Below are 17,834 nucleotides of genomic sequence, written 5' to 3'. Positions count from 1 at the left end.
ATGACCCAAGGTTCCACAATTCTCACATATCCCGCTTGGGATTGATGAGGATGCCGTCATGGCATTGACATGATGCTTTGATGATTTTGAGTTTTCCTCAAGTCTAGCCATAGCTTGTTCAAACTTCAAGTTGATTGTGTCAATGTGAGCACTAAGTTGAGCACCCAATTGAGTAACGGTGTCCACTTCATACTTTCCTCCTCTAGTAGCCTTGCGAGGCCTACTATATTGCGAATTATGGACCGCCATTTCCTCAATCTTGTTCCATGTTTGATTGTCATCAACTTCGGTGAACATTCCATTTGATCCCATATTGAGAATGTTCCTTGAATCTTCATATAAACCATTCCAAAATTGTTGCACTAAAAACCATTCGCTAAGTCCATGGTGAGGACATGAGCGACAAATACCTTTGAACCGCTCCCAAGCTTCATACAAAGACTCTTCATCCCTTTGCTTAAAACCCGTAATTTGAGCTCTTAGCATATTTGTCTTCTCCGGTGGGTAGAATTTTTTGTAGAAAGCTAGAGCTAGCTTCTTCCAAGAATCTATTCCAAGGGTGGCCTTATCAAGGCCCTTCAACCATTGCTTTGCGGTGCCGATTAACGAAAAAGGAAATAAGACCCATCTTATTTGGTCTTGAGTCACGCCCGTTTGAGAGATAGCTTCACAATAATCACAAAATGTTTCCATATGAGAATGAGGGTCCTCACTAGGCATTCCCCCGAATTGGCTCCTCTCAACTAGTTGAATGAAGGCGGACTTGGCAATAAAGTTTCCGGTAAGATGTTGTGGTGTAGGAGTACCATTTGGTAAGTCCTCCTCGGTGGGTATAGAGTGTGACGAGAATTTAGGCATTGTAGGTGGATTTTGTGTGGTATTGTTTAATGGGTTCTCTTCTCCTTCTATTGCGAAAGGATTGACAAACTCACTAGTGGGTTGAACAACTTCACCAACACCTCCCAAATTCCTCCTAACAAGTCTCCTATTATTCGTCAAGGTTCTTTCGATTTCACGGTCAAAAGGTAACAAATCTCTTTGTAACCTTCTAGACATGCAAAATATCAAACAACTAGAAAACAATTAGGACAAACCTTGAGGAGTTTTACTTCCCCAAGGTGAAAAAGACACAACTAAAAACAATAAAAGAAATCTTAAATCAATTAAACACCGTCCCCGGCAACGGCGCCATTTTTTATCGGAGCCATTTGGTGTTCACAATTAAGCATATGTGGTCGTTGGTCAATGGTCGATACAAAACACAATTTATACTTCACAAACAACTCTACAATTAGTAAAGAGGCAAGTAAAGGTCGGATCCCAAGGGACGGGTATTGAAATGAAGATTCTATTGTAACTAGTGGTGTCTAGGGGTGTCACAAATTGGGTTGATGTAGAAGGTCACTAAACTAAGATAGCAATGAAAATTAAACTAACAAGGTAAATGAAATAAGGGTGTAAACAATTGATTAAAAGCACTAGGGTGTCATGGGTTCATAGGGGAATCATGGGATATGATCATACAAACATGTTCTCAAATTATAAGCAAGCAATTATTGTTGTGATGGATTGAGTTGGGTTATATCTTACAATCCTAGGAAAGTTTGGGTCCCGGAGCCGAATCTCTTGGATTGTACAACACCTACAAGTCATCTTAATCTTCCCTACTTAACACATGCATGGTCTAACAAGACTCGAGTTGGGTTATGTCTTACAAGTCAAGTTGAAAGGATAGAAGATGATAGTAAATGCAAGGATTCATAGGCTTAGCATTTCATCAAATATAACATGTGCATGTATTAAGATCAAAACAAGCAAGCAAATAAGATATGAAAGCATATTAATTTAAGCATGAATCATTCCCCATGTTGGTTTCCCCTAATCACCCATTAAACCCTAGCTAAGAGACTACTCACTCATTATCATATTGATCATGCTAGAAAGGTTGTCAATCATACTAACATAATGAAACATGATGAATAAATGAAAGTAATTAGCAATAATTAAAAAGGGATTAAGAGGTTATACCTACTAATGATTCCAATAATAAAGCAAAGAATAATAGAAGAACTTGAAGATTGATGGAAGGTTGTCAATCTCCCAATAAACCCAATAATCTTCTAATTACCCAAAATAAATGAAGAACAAGAGAGAGATTAAAGAACTAGAACTTGGATTAAAACTTGATTAATATTTGATTACAATATTGAAGAGAGATTTGATTGATATTAACTACTCTAATTATTGATAAGAAGAACATGCTCCTCTAATTAGACTAATGGGGTATATATAGTGAAAATTAGGGAGGATGCATTAGGGTTAACTAAGGGCTAAACTAGTAATTACACTTTTTAAGTTGAGCAAGGAGCCTCCGGGATTATCCGAGAGAAGGGCTTCTCCATTTCGTAGCTTGAAGAACGAAACTATGCTGTGCTGTGATCCGTGCGGCTGGGAGTCGGGACGGCCGGATCTGGGATGGACGATCCGAGCGGATCGAGGAACAAGACGCTCGGACTGGCGACGGGGAATCCGAGCGGATTCCTGGTGAGGACGCTCGGATTGGCGAGGACGGACGGATTCTCTACAATCCGTTCGGATTGTAGTTCAGCAGCTTTCCTTCTTCTTTTTCTTCCCTTTTCTTCATGAATTCCTTGGGGATTTCCTTGGGGACTCAAGGATCCTTTTCTCAACAATGCTCTTCTACTATGCTATGTACAAAGGCCTTCTAGTCTTGTCTCTCCTTGATGCTTGGTCATTGAATATGATCAATTTAGCCTTGTTTTGCCATGAAAATGCAAGATTCTTACTCCTTTCCTACCAAGGGATCAAAATCTCAAAGAATATGCAAAACAAAGAACTAAAGATAAGAAATGACCCAAATAGGCACTAAAAAGCATAGAAACAATGGTAATTCGGGGGCTAAATATGCGCCAATTATGGTCGCATCAACCTACTCGATCGAGTGGCCCCTACTCGATCGATTATCCAAGCTACTCGATCGAGTAGCCTCTACTTTATCGAGTACCACCCCTAACTCAAAACACAGGATAACTTTGGTACGCACTTCTAAGGACTATTACTGCTTCCAAGGTCGATCAACTGGTCTCTAAAAAGGGCGGGTATTACAAAAGGATCAGCGGACATGGAAGATTTGTGGTGTTTTGTCCATGACCTTACCTTCACCCGACCTACCCCGTCTTTTACCCTTGACTACTGTTTCAGGTAGGTTGCCTCCACCTTCTTACCTCCTTACACTTGCTCCTCCCGCTTATCAGAAGCGGAAGAGACCTGACATTGCTGTCAGAGAGACCGGTGAGGGGTCCACACCAACACATGCTAGGCAGACGTCTATGCCTACGCCTATCCCGACCTCTACACCTACACCCACTGTCCCTCAGCCAGAGTTACCGGCTAATTTTGTTACTCCTCCACCCTTTGAGGCGCCCGGGGTCATGGACCAAGGGCGTCGTGATGCTCTGCTTCTTGAGATGTGCAGGAGAGTGGCTCGTATAGAGCGGGATCAGACACTTGCCTTGTTCCCTCTATACAAGTACCACCTGCGGAGAGGGCGTCCCGTTCTAGGCTGGCCACACCCTTCTTTCTACCGGTACCCGGCGGAGGGGTACCCACAGCCGGAGAGCGAGTAGGACACAGCTGAGAGGGAGGAGAGGGTCAGAGCTGACCTTGCTGCAAGTCGCCAGAGGAGGAGAGGAGGAGAGTGACCCCACCTACACGGTGGTTGACGAGGAGGAGGAGGCTGACGAGTAGCTGCTGGTCTACTCACTTCCCCAGTTTTCTGGCTGGTTTGGGAAAGTTCGTATATATTGTAAGTATTTCTGCTTTTATTTATTTTTCATCTCCTTTTATTTATTTATTCCATTTATTCATTTATTGGTTGTATTTTTCTCGTTCCCAATTTATTATGCTGGTGTATGCTGGAGGACAACGAGGGCGTTGTCTGTTTTGGTTTAGGGAGGGTATTGTATCCTTTGAGTCTGCATTTGCATTTGTTTTACATTCACGTTTATTTTCTGCTTGCATTGTTTTTAATTTCAATAAATTATGAAAGAAAGAAATCAAAACATTCAAAAAAAAATTCAAAAATATCTTACGTTTATTTTGCATTTAGGTCGAGTCGTAACGGTAGATTTTTGTGATGATATTGCTCTATAAATTGTCATTTCACTTAAGCCTTGCATCAAACCGTCATTTTATTAGCTTTGCCATGTGCATATCTACGAGTTAATGTTGAAAATACAGCTGAACATATAGACTTGACCTGATAAATTTGGCAACCTACTAAAAATTTCTAAGTTTTAGAGCCGTATAGCTGGTGTCGTTTGTGACCAGTTCATGTAGGAATTGAGAGTAGTATACTCCTTGCATAACATGTTCACCAATTTACACTCTTATGAAATTCAATATCTTTTTGTCCGCATACATTCGGGTTTGTGGTCGGTGTCACATGCAGGGAGGTGCTTACAATTTCCCTTTCTTTCATTTTCACCCATTTAACTCCACTATTAGCCAAACTTAGTCTTTTTGACCCTTAACTACACCCAAATTAAGCCTGCCTGTCAAGCTAGTTTAGTGTGTTATTGCGGTATTCGGTACTTTGATACGAGTTTGGTTTATGTTGTATTGCCTGGAGTTGGTAGAAAAGATAAGGAGGGAGATTGGATGAAAAGAATTGAAAAATGAGTTGAAAAATGAAAAAAAAAGAATGTGAGCAGGAAAATGAGAAAAGAAAAAAAAAACGTGAAAGGAAAAAAAGAAGAGAAAGTTTGGTTGATGAGACGGTTTTCACTCCTATGCTTTATTTATATCTTTTGAGGAGTTATTGTGTTGGTTAATGAGTTTTTGTGCCAAATGAAGGGCACTTGAGTTTAATTTTCTAATTGAGTAAGAATCGGATGTTGTTTAGTATGGTTTCGTTAGGTAGCTAGCTTGACTGTTACCTCACAATCCCATAATTGCTTTGCCTTTTCTTACCTGTTGCCTCACTTTACCATAGTTTTTGTAAGCCCTCGGCTGTGACGGACATTGTTTGGTTGGAATGTATGTATGGCGTTTAGAATTGTCTATCATTTTTGTTGCAAGCATGTTTATGTGGTTCGTAGTCTAGGTGAGCGTCCACTTTTCCTTCTCCCTTGCACTCATATGCTTACCCTTTGCTTCATGAAGGAAGAGTGACCCGTGAGAGTCCATTTTTAAAGGTCTTGCAAGGTCGACAGTTCAGCTTATTTAAGGACATCATACAACTCGTTTGCACTCGACTGTTGTGTCTATAAGTGTCAGTTTTGTTTGCATTAAATTGGTTTAAGTGGACAAGTTGTAGTTAGCTCTGAGTTTTCGTTCCCGTTCCATTAGTTTGCATTTAGTTTACTCGAGGAAGAGTAAAGGTTCGGTTTGGGGAGATTTGATACGTGTAATTTATATTGTCCTTTTTGGCCTCTTATTTCATGCATTTCCATGTCATTCTCATAGTTTTGTATTGCAAAATGCCCCGAATAGGCTACTTTGGTTTGGTTTGTCTTAATTGTAGGAATAGACCCGAAAGTAGTAGAATCGTACCTGTTTCCAGTCCTTTAGCATGCATTTATGGAGATTGAAGTTTTTGAGCATATATGCTATGCCTCGGGAAGCATGAAGGAGTCTCGGAAGCTGACCAATTGAAGAACACGAGCTGTTTCAGTAGCTGGGCACTCGATCGAAGGCTTCTTTGTTCGATCGAGTGGTTTTGGTGGTCACAAGTGCTCGATCGATTCCCTGCTGAACTCGATCGAAATAGACTGATTTTAAGATCTTCGATCGAACGTGCTTTTTGGTCGATCGAAGAACTTGGCTAGAGATTTGCTCGATCGAGTGGAATAAAGATCCTCGATCGAGAGGTTTGCTGTTTTACACGGGATTTCTATTTTGTGTAACTTAAGTAGTATCTTAGTTTAGTTAATAAAAATCTTCCTTATATAAGGTGAAGACGTCATTAGGTTAAACACACCCTTTTACATTCTGTTTTACTCTCTTAATTACTCTCTAATCTCAGAAACTTTAAGCAGACATTTTTCTTCCCTTTTCTCCTTCGTACGTTATTCTGATCTTGTGCCGGATTCAATACTTTGTAATCTTTCTTTCTCCTTTGATACAATTTAATCTTTCTTTGCATATTAATCTCTTGTCCTTAATTTCTGTTTATTTATCGTTGTTGTTAATTTATGCAATATCGTTCTTTTAATCCTTCTATTATGTCTCTTGCTAGTTTATTCATTGTTATTATTGTTTGTTTTGTTGATAATATGAGTATCTAATTCCCTCTATGTTAGGATTAGGGGAGCCATGGTAGTGAATAGATGAAGTTATGAATAGATTAGATGGTTGAATTGTTAGAACTGTTTTATAACAATATAATTGTAATCGTTTAGTTGAGTGCACGCTTCTAAACCAGTTAATTCGGTTAAATTCAGACCTAGATCGAAAGATTGGAATGAACAGACCTGTTATGAACAGTAGACTACCCTAATGAGGCTGAAAGTTAAGTTAGTAGTATTCTAGGCGGATATCAGACCGAAAGGACCTTTCCCTTACCCTTCTCACATTAGACCGTGTGAGCTATCTATGACTGAATTGATTAATTGCCATGGTGAACCGACAACCTAGCATTCTTCTCTTTATCTGATCACACCTCTTATTACTTTTTATTCTTATTGCTCATTTTCTCTTGCCCTAATCTCTTTTAGTAGTTAGAAACAAATTCAAAACACCCAGTTTGTTACCTGACGGACTAGAATAGTAGATAGATATAATAGCATCCCTGTGGATACGATACCCGACTTACATCTGCTATAGTTATTAGTTGAGCCAGTTGGTTTACTTTTGATAGGGTTGCGACAGCCGTGTCATAAACCTATTATGGTGCAATTCTGGAAATTATTGAGCTTAACTATTGGTCTAAGTTTAGTTTAGTTTTGTTCCGATGTGAATGGTATCAAGTAGAAAAGGATGAATACGCGCTGATTTGTGTTAATGTGAACAAATTTTGTTCACAAGATGATCCTTTTGTCATGCCGTCTCAAGTGCATCAAGTATTTTATGTGGCTGATACGATTGTAGATGGGTTGCATTATGTTATGACTAAACTTCCACGAGATAGTTATAACTTTGACACGAAATGTGCAACACCTATTTCATACGGTAACGAACCCAATGATGTGCCTGTGCCTTCCATTCCTGAAGAAAACATTAGATTATTAAGAGAAGATATAGACCCTGCGGTTCTTGACGCAAGTACAATTTTAGCTAGCACTAAAAAATTTGTTGGTTTAAGTGATGACGACTCTGACTGTGATGACACGTTGTGGGACTGGATGCAAGCAGATGAAGACCATGATTGATAATGAGGATTAATGTGTAATGTTTACATTAATTTTATTCATGTGCAGAATATATGTTATTCTAGTTTGCCAATTTTAAAGTTATGATGTTAATTTGCGTGTTTTGGTTTCTGTGTGTCATGTTTAATATGTATTTTTCTTGATACTTTTAGTATGAGATTTAATTTTGTTTAATTTTATGTATATGTTAAAAAATAGAACAGGAGCTTATGCAAGAAAAGATGAATGACTATGAGTTTGTGCGAATTGCAAGGATTGCACAAAATGAGGCAAAACTGAAAGCACTGGGGATTTAAAGAAAAACAAAGATGTCGGCAAGCTCTATAAAACTTAACTAGAGCAGCACAGAAAAAACAAACCCCTTTTACGAGGCAGAGATAGAATACCATCCCAGTCACAGTGAGGAAGAAGATGACCGTGTAAATGTTGAAGTTTCGAGAAAGGCTACGTATTTAATTGTTTTTGTCTTGAATATTGTTTGTTTTATAATTGGATGTGCTGTCCAAAGTTAATTTTTTTAAAATAATTGCAGGTAGCCCCATCAGGTAGTCGGCATCGAGCGCGTTATATTCCACCACGATCAATGAAAATTTTCACAAACATTGTCAAACAAGGACTCCTGGTAAATAATAAAGACCTTTTTGATAATAGACAAAAAGGGTCTCAAACTGAACCATTCTCAATTGAAGAACCTGCATATGAGCAACAAGAAGTTGATGGAGTAAGGTTAAGCCAAAACAAGAATGGCAACAAGATGACTATGGCTGACTTGATCTTGCAGAAAAAAAATCCTTGCAATGAGCAAATGAAGTAATGAGGTATCAGGTTGATCAATCATCCTTGACAAATTTCCGAGAAAACGTAGCCATTGGCTCTCAGGGGCGAAATAGTTATGTTGAGGTTCTGTCTAATATGGGAGGTAGTTCTACCAGATCTGTAGGTGTGTAAGATATTGTTTTTAGTTTGTTTGATTTTTTAATCATTTACGGAATTAACTTTTTGCTTATTTTCTTTTCATAAGTTGTTGACCAAGAGACTCACCGTCTGGTTCAAAGTGAGAGTGAGGGTTCACCTTCGTTGAACAAATCAGTTGAAAGTAGCACTGAAGATGAGGATATACCGTTTGATTATGAAGAACCCACTGAAGATGAGAGTGATGAAGTAGACTTAGATAAAACTCAACTTGAACTAGAGGGTAAGTTATTCTTCTACGTATCCTTATTTTTTTTTTGTCTCATTTCAATTTATATCACATTCTTGCCACTTTGTCTTTTCATATAGCTACTTTGAATAAGAAAAGAAGAGGGCTAACCATGTTACACCATGTACGCATGCGACCTTATGAGAAGCGCAAGCCAATCATTTTGAACGAGTTTGGGCAGCCGATAGGTCCAATTTCTGAAAAAGAAGATAAAAAAAGGATCCAGTGGGTGAGTTTTCTTGATTTTTAGGCACGATAGTTCGAGATTACGACCATGCACCTATAGTCTTTGACTCATGGCGGAAAGTTCCTAATAAAGATAAAATGTGGGAATATGTCCTGGTACGTATGTGTGAGATGTTTTATTTTATTTTTATTTTATATATATTTTACATAATCATATTACACTTGAAACCTTCACATTCTATCTAGATGAAATATGATGTACCTGAAGAAGGTAAAAAGTGGGTGATAAGGACTATAGGCGCTGCATGGAGAATTCATAAATGTCGTTTCAAGAGAAAATATTACTAGCGATACAAGGATGACAAGACTAGATGGCAAAATAGATCCAAGACAGTTCCTGATGAAGATTTTATGAAACTACTTGCAACTTGGAAAAAGAAAACTGAAAAGGTGATGTCAAATAGCATAAACTGATGTAAGTTTAGGTAATAAACTTTACTTTGGTGGTTGGGTTGTGCACTCTAATATATAGTTGAAATATGCAGGTGCGCTGCTCTCGTAATAAGAATTGTCGTTTGGCTCAGAAGAATATGCATACAGCTGGTCCAAAAAGTTCCGCAATTATTCGCGAAGAAATGGTAATGTTTGTTTTAAAACTTCCAAGTCTTTTTATTAAGCAAGAGACGGGTAAATGTAATGCATTTTGGGTTTCATTTTACAGAGAAATGAACATCCAAAAAAAGAGGTACCTTCTCTTGCAGCATTATTTGAGCGTACTCGTACAAGAAAAGAAGGAAGGAAATATAAAGAGTCATATGAGGATGCCACACAAAAAATTGTAAGCAAATTAACTACTTCAGTTTATGATCATTTATTTTGATGATGTAGTTCTTCAGATATATATTTATATATTGTATTTTGTAGGAAGCTATGAAGAATTACGTACCTCCTGATGATGAGAGTGGTCCAACAGATGCTTTTTTGAGTGTTATGGGTAAGGATTATGATGGGTGTAGTCGATTATATGGAAGAGGTGTTTGTAATAAAAAGCTGAAAAAGGTGAGTGGTACAACGACAACGTCTTACGTGGTTCCTTCAGAGGTGTTAGAGACTCTTAAAGCTAGTTTTGTTGAAGAAATACAAAAAGATATGAGTTCTGACATTTCTAAGGTAGAACAAATTGAAAAAGAAATGGTGGAAGAACATGAAAAGAAGAAGGCAGAGTTGGAAAATATACAAAGAAATATTGATAATGAAAGGGAGATTATGACGGAACAAATAATGCGAAAGATTATGGGAAAGCTACCTCCTGATGTTACTAGACAATAATTATGCTGAGGTATGTTTATATAACTCCTTATTGACTTTATTTACGAGATAATACTAATGCTAGACATTTTTCAACTAGTTAACTCCCACTATTGTTAAAATCAATTTTGTGAAACCATGTCGCTGAGGTAATGATTTGGGTCATAAAGCTCCCTGTGACATAAAATTAGCCAATTCCTATTTTGCACAACATGTCGAAAGGTATAATTTATAAGGGTTAATTTCATGGTACAACCTAAAGTATGATATTTTACGATGGATCTGTTTTTTGCAGCTAACTAATGTAAGCAACATGTAGATATAGATGTACATTTTATTAGGCCACTAACTGGTGCAAGTATTTTGAGCCTTGTACTTGAACTTTTTAGATAAAAAAGTTTGTTTTATTCAATTTCATTTTTATTTACGTCTTTGGTATCTATCCTAATTAATTTAATTTGTTTTGTGTTCTAACAGGTTTAGTTGTGACGTCATTTTTTTGGGACAAGATCAAATGCTGTTGTGGATGACAACTTTATAAAATCTGGGTTGTGTTTTTTTTTTTTTTGGTCGAGATAGAGATGAAACGTTACATTTGTCAATGAAGACTCGTAACTGTTGAAATCCATCCGAACTTGATTTCGAGGATATTGTGAATGTCGTCTACATTATTTTTGTTTATGAAAATATTTTTTGAGATGTACTTTTTGATACTATGTTGCAATAGATTACTTGTGTTTTGGGGAATCTATGTGATGCTGCTATTTATCATATATTGTATTTCATCAATAGGCTAGAAAATTATAGCAGGTCAAGAATGTTGTGTTTTGATGAAAAAACCGTTGCTTCAATGTACGCGTAATTACTGTGAACAAAAGAAAAGTGTTGTTACAGTATACAAATAGTGTTGCACAAGATTATCATAAAATGTTGCGAAAGTATACAAAAGCGTTGGAGAAGGTTTTAAAAACTGTTGCTAGAGTGTATAAAAAGCATTGCCTTTGCTTCTGAAGAAAAGCGTTACAAGATTAAACAAATGTGCAACGCTCTTACCCATCGTTGCATTAGGTAAGAAAGTGCTGCAGAAAACGTTGCATTAAGCTAAGGCAACAAGGCTTTAGGCAGCGAATTAAAAAGTGTTGCTTTAATACTACAACAACATTTTTTATACATCTTGCAACATTTTTATGGTGTTGCAACAAATTGATTTTGTAGTAGAGCTCACAATGCAAGATCATTATTACTTCTTCTGTAATTCTTGTGGTTACTGTCCAACACAAACAAAAGTTAAGCTTTTTCGTTAACAATACAACATCAAAATCAACAAAGTCACGTATAATATAACTGATTGATGATTGCAGCTTGATAAACCATACTACTATAGTTCTTGACACATCTTCATACTATCAACATACCAAAAGAAATTAGTAGTAAAGACATTATATACAAGGAATATTATAGTGTGGAACTAAAGATTGACAAACAAATTAACAATTCGTACCAAAAAAAAAAACAAATTAACAATTAACAATTCGTACCTATAGACTTTGTATCCTATCCGAATAGGTATTGTGTGGTTGTGTATAATTCTCTCACAAAAAATACAGCATATTTTGTTATTGATCACCGGATTCATGTTGTAGTCAACTGAGACAGTTTTTTTTTTTTCAAAATAATGGGGGAAAATGATCAGTAATTGAAGTAAAATTTACCATTAACCTTATAAGGCTCTAGTTATAAAAATGACACAAGTTCGCAAAAAAATAATTGTAACTATTATAATAACTACAGTATGATTATGATGGTCTATTAGAAAAAAAGATGATTTCACATCATATCAATTAGATGCTAAGATGAAAGCATGAGATATATAGTTGGTATAGATGTTTATTAGCGTTTTACTTGTACTGAAATATTATTGGGTTATTTAACGGGAATAATCCAACCTATGCGTACCCTTCTCATATTAATCCATGCTTAAGTTTAACTGAGAAAAAACCGACTTAGCGCATCATTTAACTTCTATTGAACTTATGGAATGGATACCTAATGTACCGGTTTCCTTGACTTCTTAAACACATATCATCGTCTCTCTCACTTAAACAAACAAATATCCCAAATTAAGAACACAAATCCCTAAATTGAAAATAAAATCCCTAAATTCTTTCTCTGTATTCTACTGCTAAATTAAAACAATCCCCTCTTAAGTGGCTTAGTTTATCCCATCATTGATTATTGATGATCATCAAGCACTGAAGTTTCATATGGCGCATGTAAGTTTCGCTATTTATTTCGATGTTCAATCCTCATCATTCAATTTGTATGCGATTTTCATTCCTAACAAATCACTTTTTTGACATTCTTGACTCTTGTGTTTGTCTTTATAACTAAAACACGTTTTTCATTTGAAGGTGGCATTAATTTGTCTTTTTTGAGTGTGTATAACATTAGGGCGATGATGAATTCCACTAATGTTTACTACATTTTTGTACAAGTTTCTTTCGTGTTAAATCAAGTAAAATCAAGTTATTCGTATAAGGAGTGGGATGTATTTGGTCAAGATTATTTACTAGTATTTTGCAACAAAGATAAAGATAAATGATTCAAATTGATGATAAATTGAACGACTTTGAAGGAACTGGTATAATTATGTAGCCAACTGTTAAATCCAATGTTTAATTTAATAATTTAATAATTTGAAATTTGAAATTTTATTTAGGTTAATTCTTTGGATTCGGTTACTCTGAAGTTGTTCTATGGTGGTTCATTTACTAGAAATGAATCTGGTATGGTGTATATGGGGAGAATGTGTAGGACTGCAGCTATTGACATTGATGAGTTTTGTTGGTTTACCATTGTTGAGGAGGCTGAGAAGTGTGGGAATTATAAGAGGGATGTTGATGCTATATTTTTTATAAATTCCGAAGGTGAATTAGAGAGAATAGTAGATGATAAAGGGGCTCAAATTATGTGTAAAATAGCTGTATCTGAGAGGGTTGTTGAATGCTACCTGGTTTCTGCTGGTTTTTTGGTTAACTTAATGCATTTAATTGAGGGTAATGTTAAAGAAAGTAACTTAACAAGTCTTGTTAAGTGTTCCAAGAAATTGACCCCAAGGAGAAAGGCTGGAATAAGATACCCATCTCAAAAGCAGGGACCACTTCAAAAAAACACTAAAAAAAGCAACTCTACCTCTCACACTGTTATTAAAGAACCACATTCTGAAACCCTAAACTCAACACCTCCCAAAACCTCACAAAAGGAAAGCCAAGCATCTACAATACTCCAAAGAAAATCACCTAGATTTACCTCCAAAAACCTTGAATTTGATACTCCAGAATGTACCTTTGATTTCAATGACATTACTATAAATGATGCATTTAATACATATGAGGAAGAGTCAGATCTAGCAAGTCGTAGTACTGCTGCCGTGGTGGAGGAAGATTCAAAAGAGGAAGGTGAGCCTGATTATGAGCCTGATTGTGAGGAGTTAAGTGATGATGAGGGAAGTGATGTAGAAGCTAGGGAGTTAATTGAAAATGAGGCCGAGGAGAATTTGTTAGAGCAAGATATTTTGTATGATGGCATCTCAGATGATGAAGAGCTACAAGAAGCTAGGGACAAAGTTAAGGAGTGGAATGTCAATGCTTTGAAAATAGTTAAGCAACTTGAACTAGAAGCTGCATCCACACTCTTACCTAGTCAAGAACCTGCTGTCACTGGAGCTGAAAGTAGTGGATCAAAGGAGGGTTGTGAGAGTGACTATGATAAGAGTGGTGATGAAGTAGACACTCCTGGTGAAAGTGACGATGATTCTGTACCAGGTAAGAGGAGAAAGACTTCAATACCTGTTGTTAATGAGCATTCTGACTTTACTAAGTTAAAGTGGTGTGTAGGGATTAGATTCCCTACAAGAGAGTTCTTTAGGGATTGTGTTACTAGATATTCTATAGCACAAGGTAGAAATTGTACATTTGTGGTGAGTGATAAATCAAGGGGTAGAAGACTTGGAGTAAGGTGTAAAAAAGATTGTCCATTCAAATTGTATGGTAGTTGGGATAATACGCAAGCTTGTTTTTTGGTTAAGACTGTCAAGAACACCCATAACTGTCAGAGGACCATGGAAAGTAATAGGCAAATGAAATCAACTTGGTTAGCAAAGCAATTTCTTGATGTTTTTAAGGCAAAACCTCACTGGCCAGCAGCTGATATTATAGAAACTGTCAGGAGAGCTTATAAGATAATGATCAAGAAAGGTTTTGCTTATAAGGTCAAGTATTATGCACATAAGTTGTTGCATGGTTATATGAAGGAACATTACTCAAAACTTGGCAGTTATTTGTCAGTACTTGAACAAGAGTACCCTAACAGCATTTTCACCTTGTGTACCAATCCTCATATGGTTGGTTCTGAACCAGTGTTTCAAAGGTTGTTTGTGTGCTTTGCTTCATTGAAGCAAGGTTGGTTGGAAGGTTGTAGAAAGCTTCTTTGTATTGATGCCTGTTTTTTGAAGACATTCTTGGGGGGTCAGCTAATAAGTGCTACTGGAAGGGATGCCAATGAACAAATGTACCCATTGGCATGGGCCGTAGTGGAGGGTGAAAATAATGAGAGTTATCAGTGGTTCTTTCAACAATTGAAAACAGCTTTAAGAGAGGAAGATGGTGAGGGCTGGACAATCATTTCTGATGAGCATCAGGTAATACTTCTTTAATTCATTTTCTCCTTAACATTAGTTATTCTGGATAATCTTTTTCGTACTCTGTATTAGTGACACAGTAAGTGCTTCATTATTGCAGAGTATTGTCAGTATGGTGAGCAAAGAGTTTCCAAGAGCTGAGCATAGAAGATGTGCAAGACACATCTTTGCAAACTGGCATAAATCATACAAAGGAGAAGAAATGAAGATGATGTTTTGGCAGTGTGCAAAGGCCTATAATCAAGCTGATTTTGATGAAGCGGTGGCAACTATGAGGGAGGTGGATCCTAGAGCTGCTGATGCATTTATAAGATGCAACCCTACCCTATTTTGTCGAGCATTTATCAACACAAGAACAACCAATGATGTCATAGTGAACAACATGGCAGAGACCTTCAATGCCTACATCATAAATGCAAGGAGCAAGCATTTGATCTATATGCTTGAGGACATTAGAATCATGCTTATGCAAAGACTGGTGACCAAAAAAAATGAAATGGAGCAAGTGGGAGGAGTGATCTGCCCTAAGATTCAAGAAATGTTAGAAATTGAAAAAGAAAAGGCAGCTTACTGTACTCCCTTACCCTCTAGTCCTATTCTATATCAGGTGAAAGATGGGAATGGGGGCGGGATTGATGAACTGAAGGTAAATCTTGCTGATAGGACATGCACATGTAGGAAATGGGATGTGACAGGTGTGCCTTGTTGCCATGCTATAGCTGCTATATTCGACATTCATGCTGAGGCAGAGGACTTTGTCCATGAAGCCTATAGGAAAACCACTTATCTTAGGGCATACAACTACCCCATAGTCCCTTGTCCAGGAGAAAGGCATTGGCCTAAAGTTGATGCCCCAATGATTCCCCCACCCATTAAGGTTGGTCCTGGTAGACCAAGGAAAAAAAGGAGAAGGGATCCACATGAAGACCCAAAAAGAAGTGGAAAGTTAACAAAACATGGTCTAGAAATGACATGTTCTGTATGCAAGTCTAAAGATCATAACAAAAGAAGATGTCCTCAAAAAGGGACCTTATTGCTTGAACCAACTCCTAAAAGAGGTAGGGGCAGACCTAGAAATGTGAGTACTTCTGAGTCCAATAGGGCAACAACCTCTAGAAACTCCCAAACCAATCATGAACCTACTGCACACCCTTCAAGGCTAGGAAGGAATGGCAGGGTAATCAAGTCTAATGGAAGAGGTGGTGCAAGGGGAGGAAGAGGTTCTTCAAGAGGAGGTTTTTCAAGATAAAGGGTAAGACACTTGATGTAGCTGATGAACAATCTTATTTTATTTATGTTTTTCATTCATCATTAATTGAACTCAAATTACAATTGCAGGTACCCCAGGGATTAGGAGTCTTATTTGATGGTCACGGAAATGCTTTCACCAACCCCCCAAACAACTTCAACGGACCTAGGAATATCCACCATCCTCCTAGTCAATCCAACACTAACCCAACAACTCAGGTGTCATCAAACCAGATTTGAAGGGGAAGCAAATCGAATTGCTGCAAGTTTATTTTGAAAACCTCATGTTTAAACATAGACAATTAAGTGATTGTTGCAGCTGTTTATTTTGTTTATATTCAAGGATATGTGATATGTGTAGGATATTTAGAAGAATTATGTAGTAGTTTATTTTCAAGGATATGTTACAGCTGTACCATTTTAAGTAGTTTAGCTACTTGTGATTGATGTAGCCGTTCATTTTGAAGAATATGTAAGCAACATTGGAAACAATTTGAGCAAGAAATGACATGATCTGATTGCAATGGAAACAAAAGTTTGGTACAATTACATATAGTTCATTACATTAATATATTTCATCAAACACCATTTTTCAACATCCAACAAATAGCAAAGAATACCCAAGATATAGTTAACATAATCATCCCAATTTTTTCACATCTACAGTGTTTCCTAACTTCTTCTTTTAATAGCAGTACATTGTTCTTCAATTTCTCATTCTTCTTCTTTAGCTTCTTTATCTTCTCTTCTAAATTTTTCAGCTGCTCATGCTCTGACTTCATTTCATCTTCAAACTCGAAATAATGGCAGTCATTATGCTTCAAGTTTAGACAAAAACAACTTAGCTTCAAGTTTAGACAAAAACAACTTAGCTATGTGTTTGCATAACAACCGATTCTAAAATTAACAATCAAATTAACTTACCGGCCAAAAAGAACAACCATAAAAATTTCTATCCGCATTAACTCCCTTCTTCACCGTTCTCAAAACCGCTGCAACATTGTGTTTGCAAAATACATTATTCGGGAGACTTGAACAACTTGAGTTTAGTGAATAACTTTGTGTCTTCATTAATTAACAACTACAAAGAAATATGGAACAAATAATATGAAATAGAAAATCAAGGAAAAATGGGAAAAAAAGAAGAAGATGAAGATCAATGGAGGAAAAAGAAGAAGATGAAGAAAAATGGAGGAAAAGGAAAAAGTTGAAGAAAAAGAAAAAGATGGAGGCAGGTACGTTTCAGGAAGATTAAAAACAAAAAAATGGGACCACATCAAGTGACCTAATAGGATACCTGTTACAACAGGTCGAAAATTGTCCAAGTTCAATAGAAGTTAAATGATGCGCTAAGTCGGTTTTTTCTCAGTTAAACTTAAGCATGGATTAATATGAGAAGGGTACGCATAGGTTGGATTATTCCCGTTAAATAACCCAATATTATTTATATAAATTTTTTATTTCCTACTTGAATTCTTATGTCTATGTAAAATTATTATTATTTTAATAGTTATTATGTAAAAAAATTATTTAGGTAGTTTCAAAAAGTTGGACTCTCTAATATCGCTCGAAAAATTTCTGCTTTATATATATGTATTGATTACTTATAGATTTTAGATTAATATCTCATTAATTTTTATATTTCCCCTCATTGAAATGTATTTTGATTTGAGAAAAAAGTTAATCAAAAAATTAATCAAGATAATTGAGGAATTTCAGGAAATGTGTATTTTTATGAAAATATTTTAATTACCTCAAATCTAGTGATTTCATTTTTATAAATTAAATTATTTTCTTAAAT

The 17,834-nt window shown here is 36.5% G+C and overlaps 2 protein-coding genes and 1 non-coding gene across 3 annotated transcripts; all 3 read left to right on the top strand.

The window, feature by feature from the left end:
* Positions 1-379: 379 nt before the first annotated feature.
* Positions 380-486, top strand: LOC141618291 (small nucleolar RNA R71). Its single transcript, XR_012531355.1, has one exon. It is a non-coding gene; the product is annotated as a small nucleolar RNA R71 (small nucleolar RNA).
* A 6,405-nt stretch (positions 487-6,891) lies between these two features.
* Positions 6,892-9,616, top strand: LOC141588750 (uncharacterized). Its single transcript, XM_074410192.1, has 6 exons — positions 6,892-7,834; positions 7,924-8,331; positions 8,413-8,586; positions 8,673-9,228; positions 9,324-9,416; positions 9,500-9,616. Exons 2-4 carry the CDS (start codon positions 8,205-8,207, stop codon positions 8,840-8,842), a joined length of 471 nt encoding a protein of 156 aa, XP_074266293.1. The 5' UTR covers positions 6,892-7,834; positions 7,924-8,204; the 3' UTR covers positions 8,843-9,228; positions 9,324-9,416; positions 9,500-9,616.
* A 2,390-nt stretch (positions 9,617-12,006) lies between these two features.
* Positions 12,007-16,275, top strand: LOC141605454 (uncharacterized). Its single transcript, XM_074424231.1, has 4 exons — positions 12,007-12,359; positions 12,806-14,785; positions 14,886-16,037; positions 16,124-16,275. Exons 1-3 carry the CDS (start codon positions 12,351-12,353, stop codon positions 16,032-16,034), a joined length of 3,138 nt encoding a protein of 1,045 aa, XP_074280332.1. The 5' UTR covers positions 12,007-12,350; the 3' UTR covers positions 16,035-16,037; positions 16,124-16,275.
* The last annotated feature ends 1,559 nt before the right edge of the window (positions 16,276-17,834 follow it).

The sequence above is a fragment of the Silene latifolia genome, chromosome 1, assembly GCF_048544455.1.
Source record: "Silene latifolia isolate original U9 population chromosome 1, ASM4854445v1, whole genome shotgun sequence".
NCBI lineage: Eukaryota > Viridiplantae > Streptophyta > Magnoliopsida > Caryophyllales > Caryophyllaceae > Silene > Silene latifolia.
This window is presented reverse-complemented; position numbering and strand designations above follow the sequence as displayed.

Coding starts and splice junctions, on each gene's coding strand:
- LOC141605454 (XM_074424231.1), top strand. Junction 14,786..14,885: donor TCATTTCTGATGAGCATCAG/GTAATACTTCTT, acceptor TCATTATTGCAG/AGTATTGTCAGTATGGTGAG.
- LOC141588750 (XM_074410192.1), top strand. CDS start 8,205: ATGAGGTATCAGGTTGATCAATCATCCTTGACAAATTTCCGAGAAAAC. Junction 8,332..8,412: donor TAGTTCTACCAGATCTGTAG/GTGTGTAAGATA, acceptor TCTTTTCATAAG/TTGTTGACCAAGAGACTCAC. Junction 8,587..8,672: donor AACTCAACTTGAACTAGAGG/GTAAGTTATTCT, acceptor CTTTTCATATAG/CTACTTTGAATAAGAAAAGA.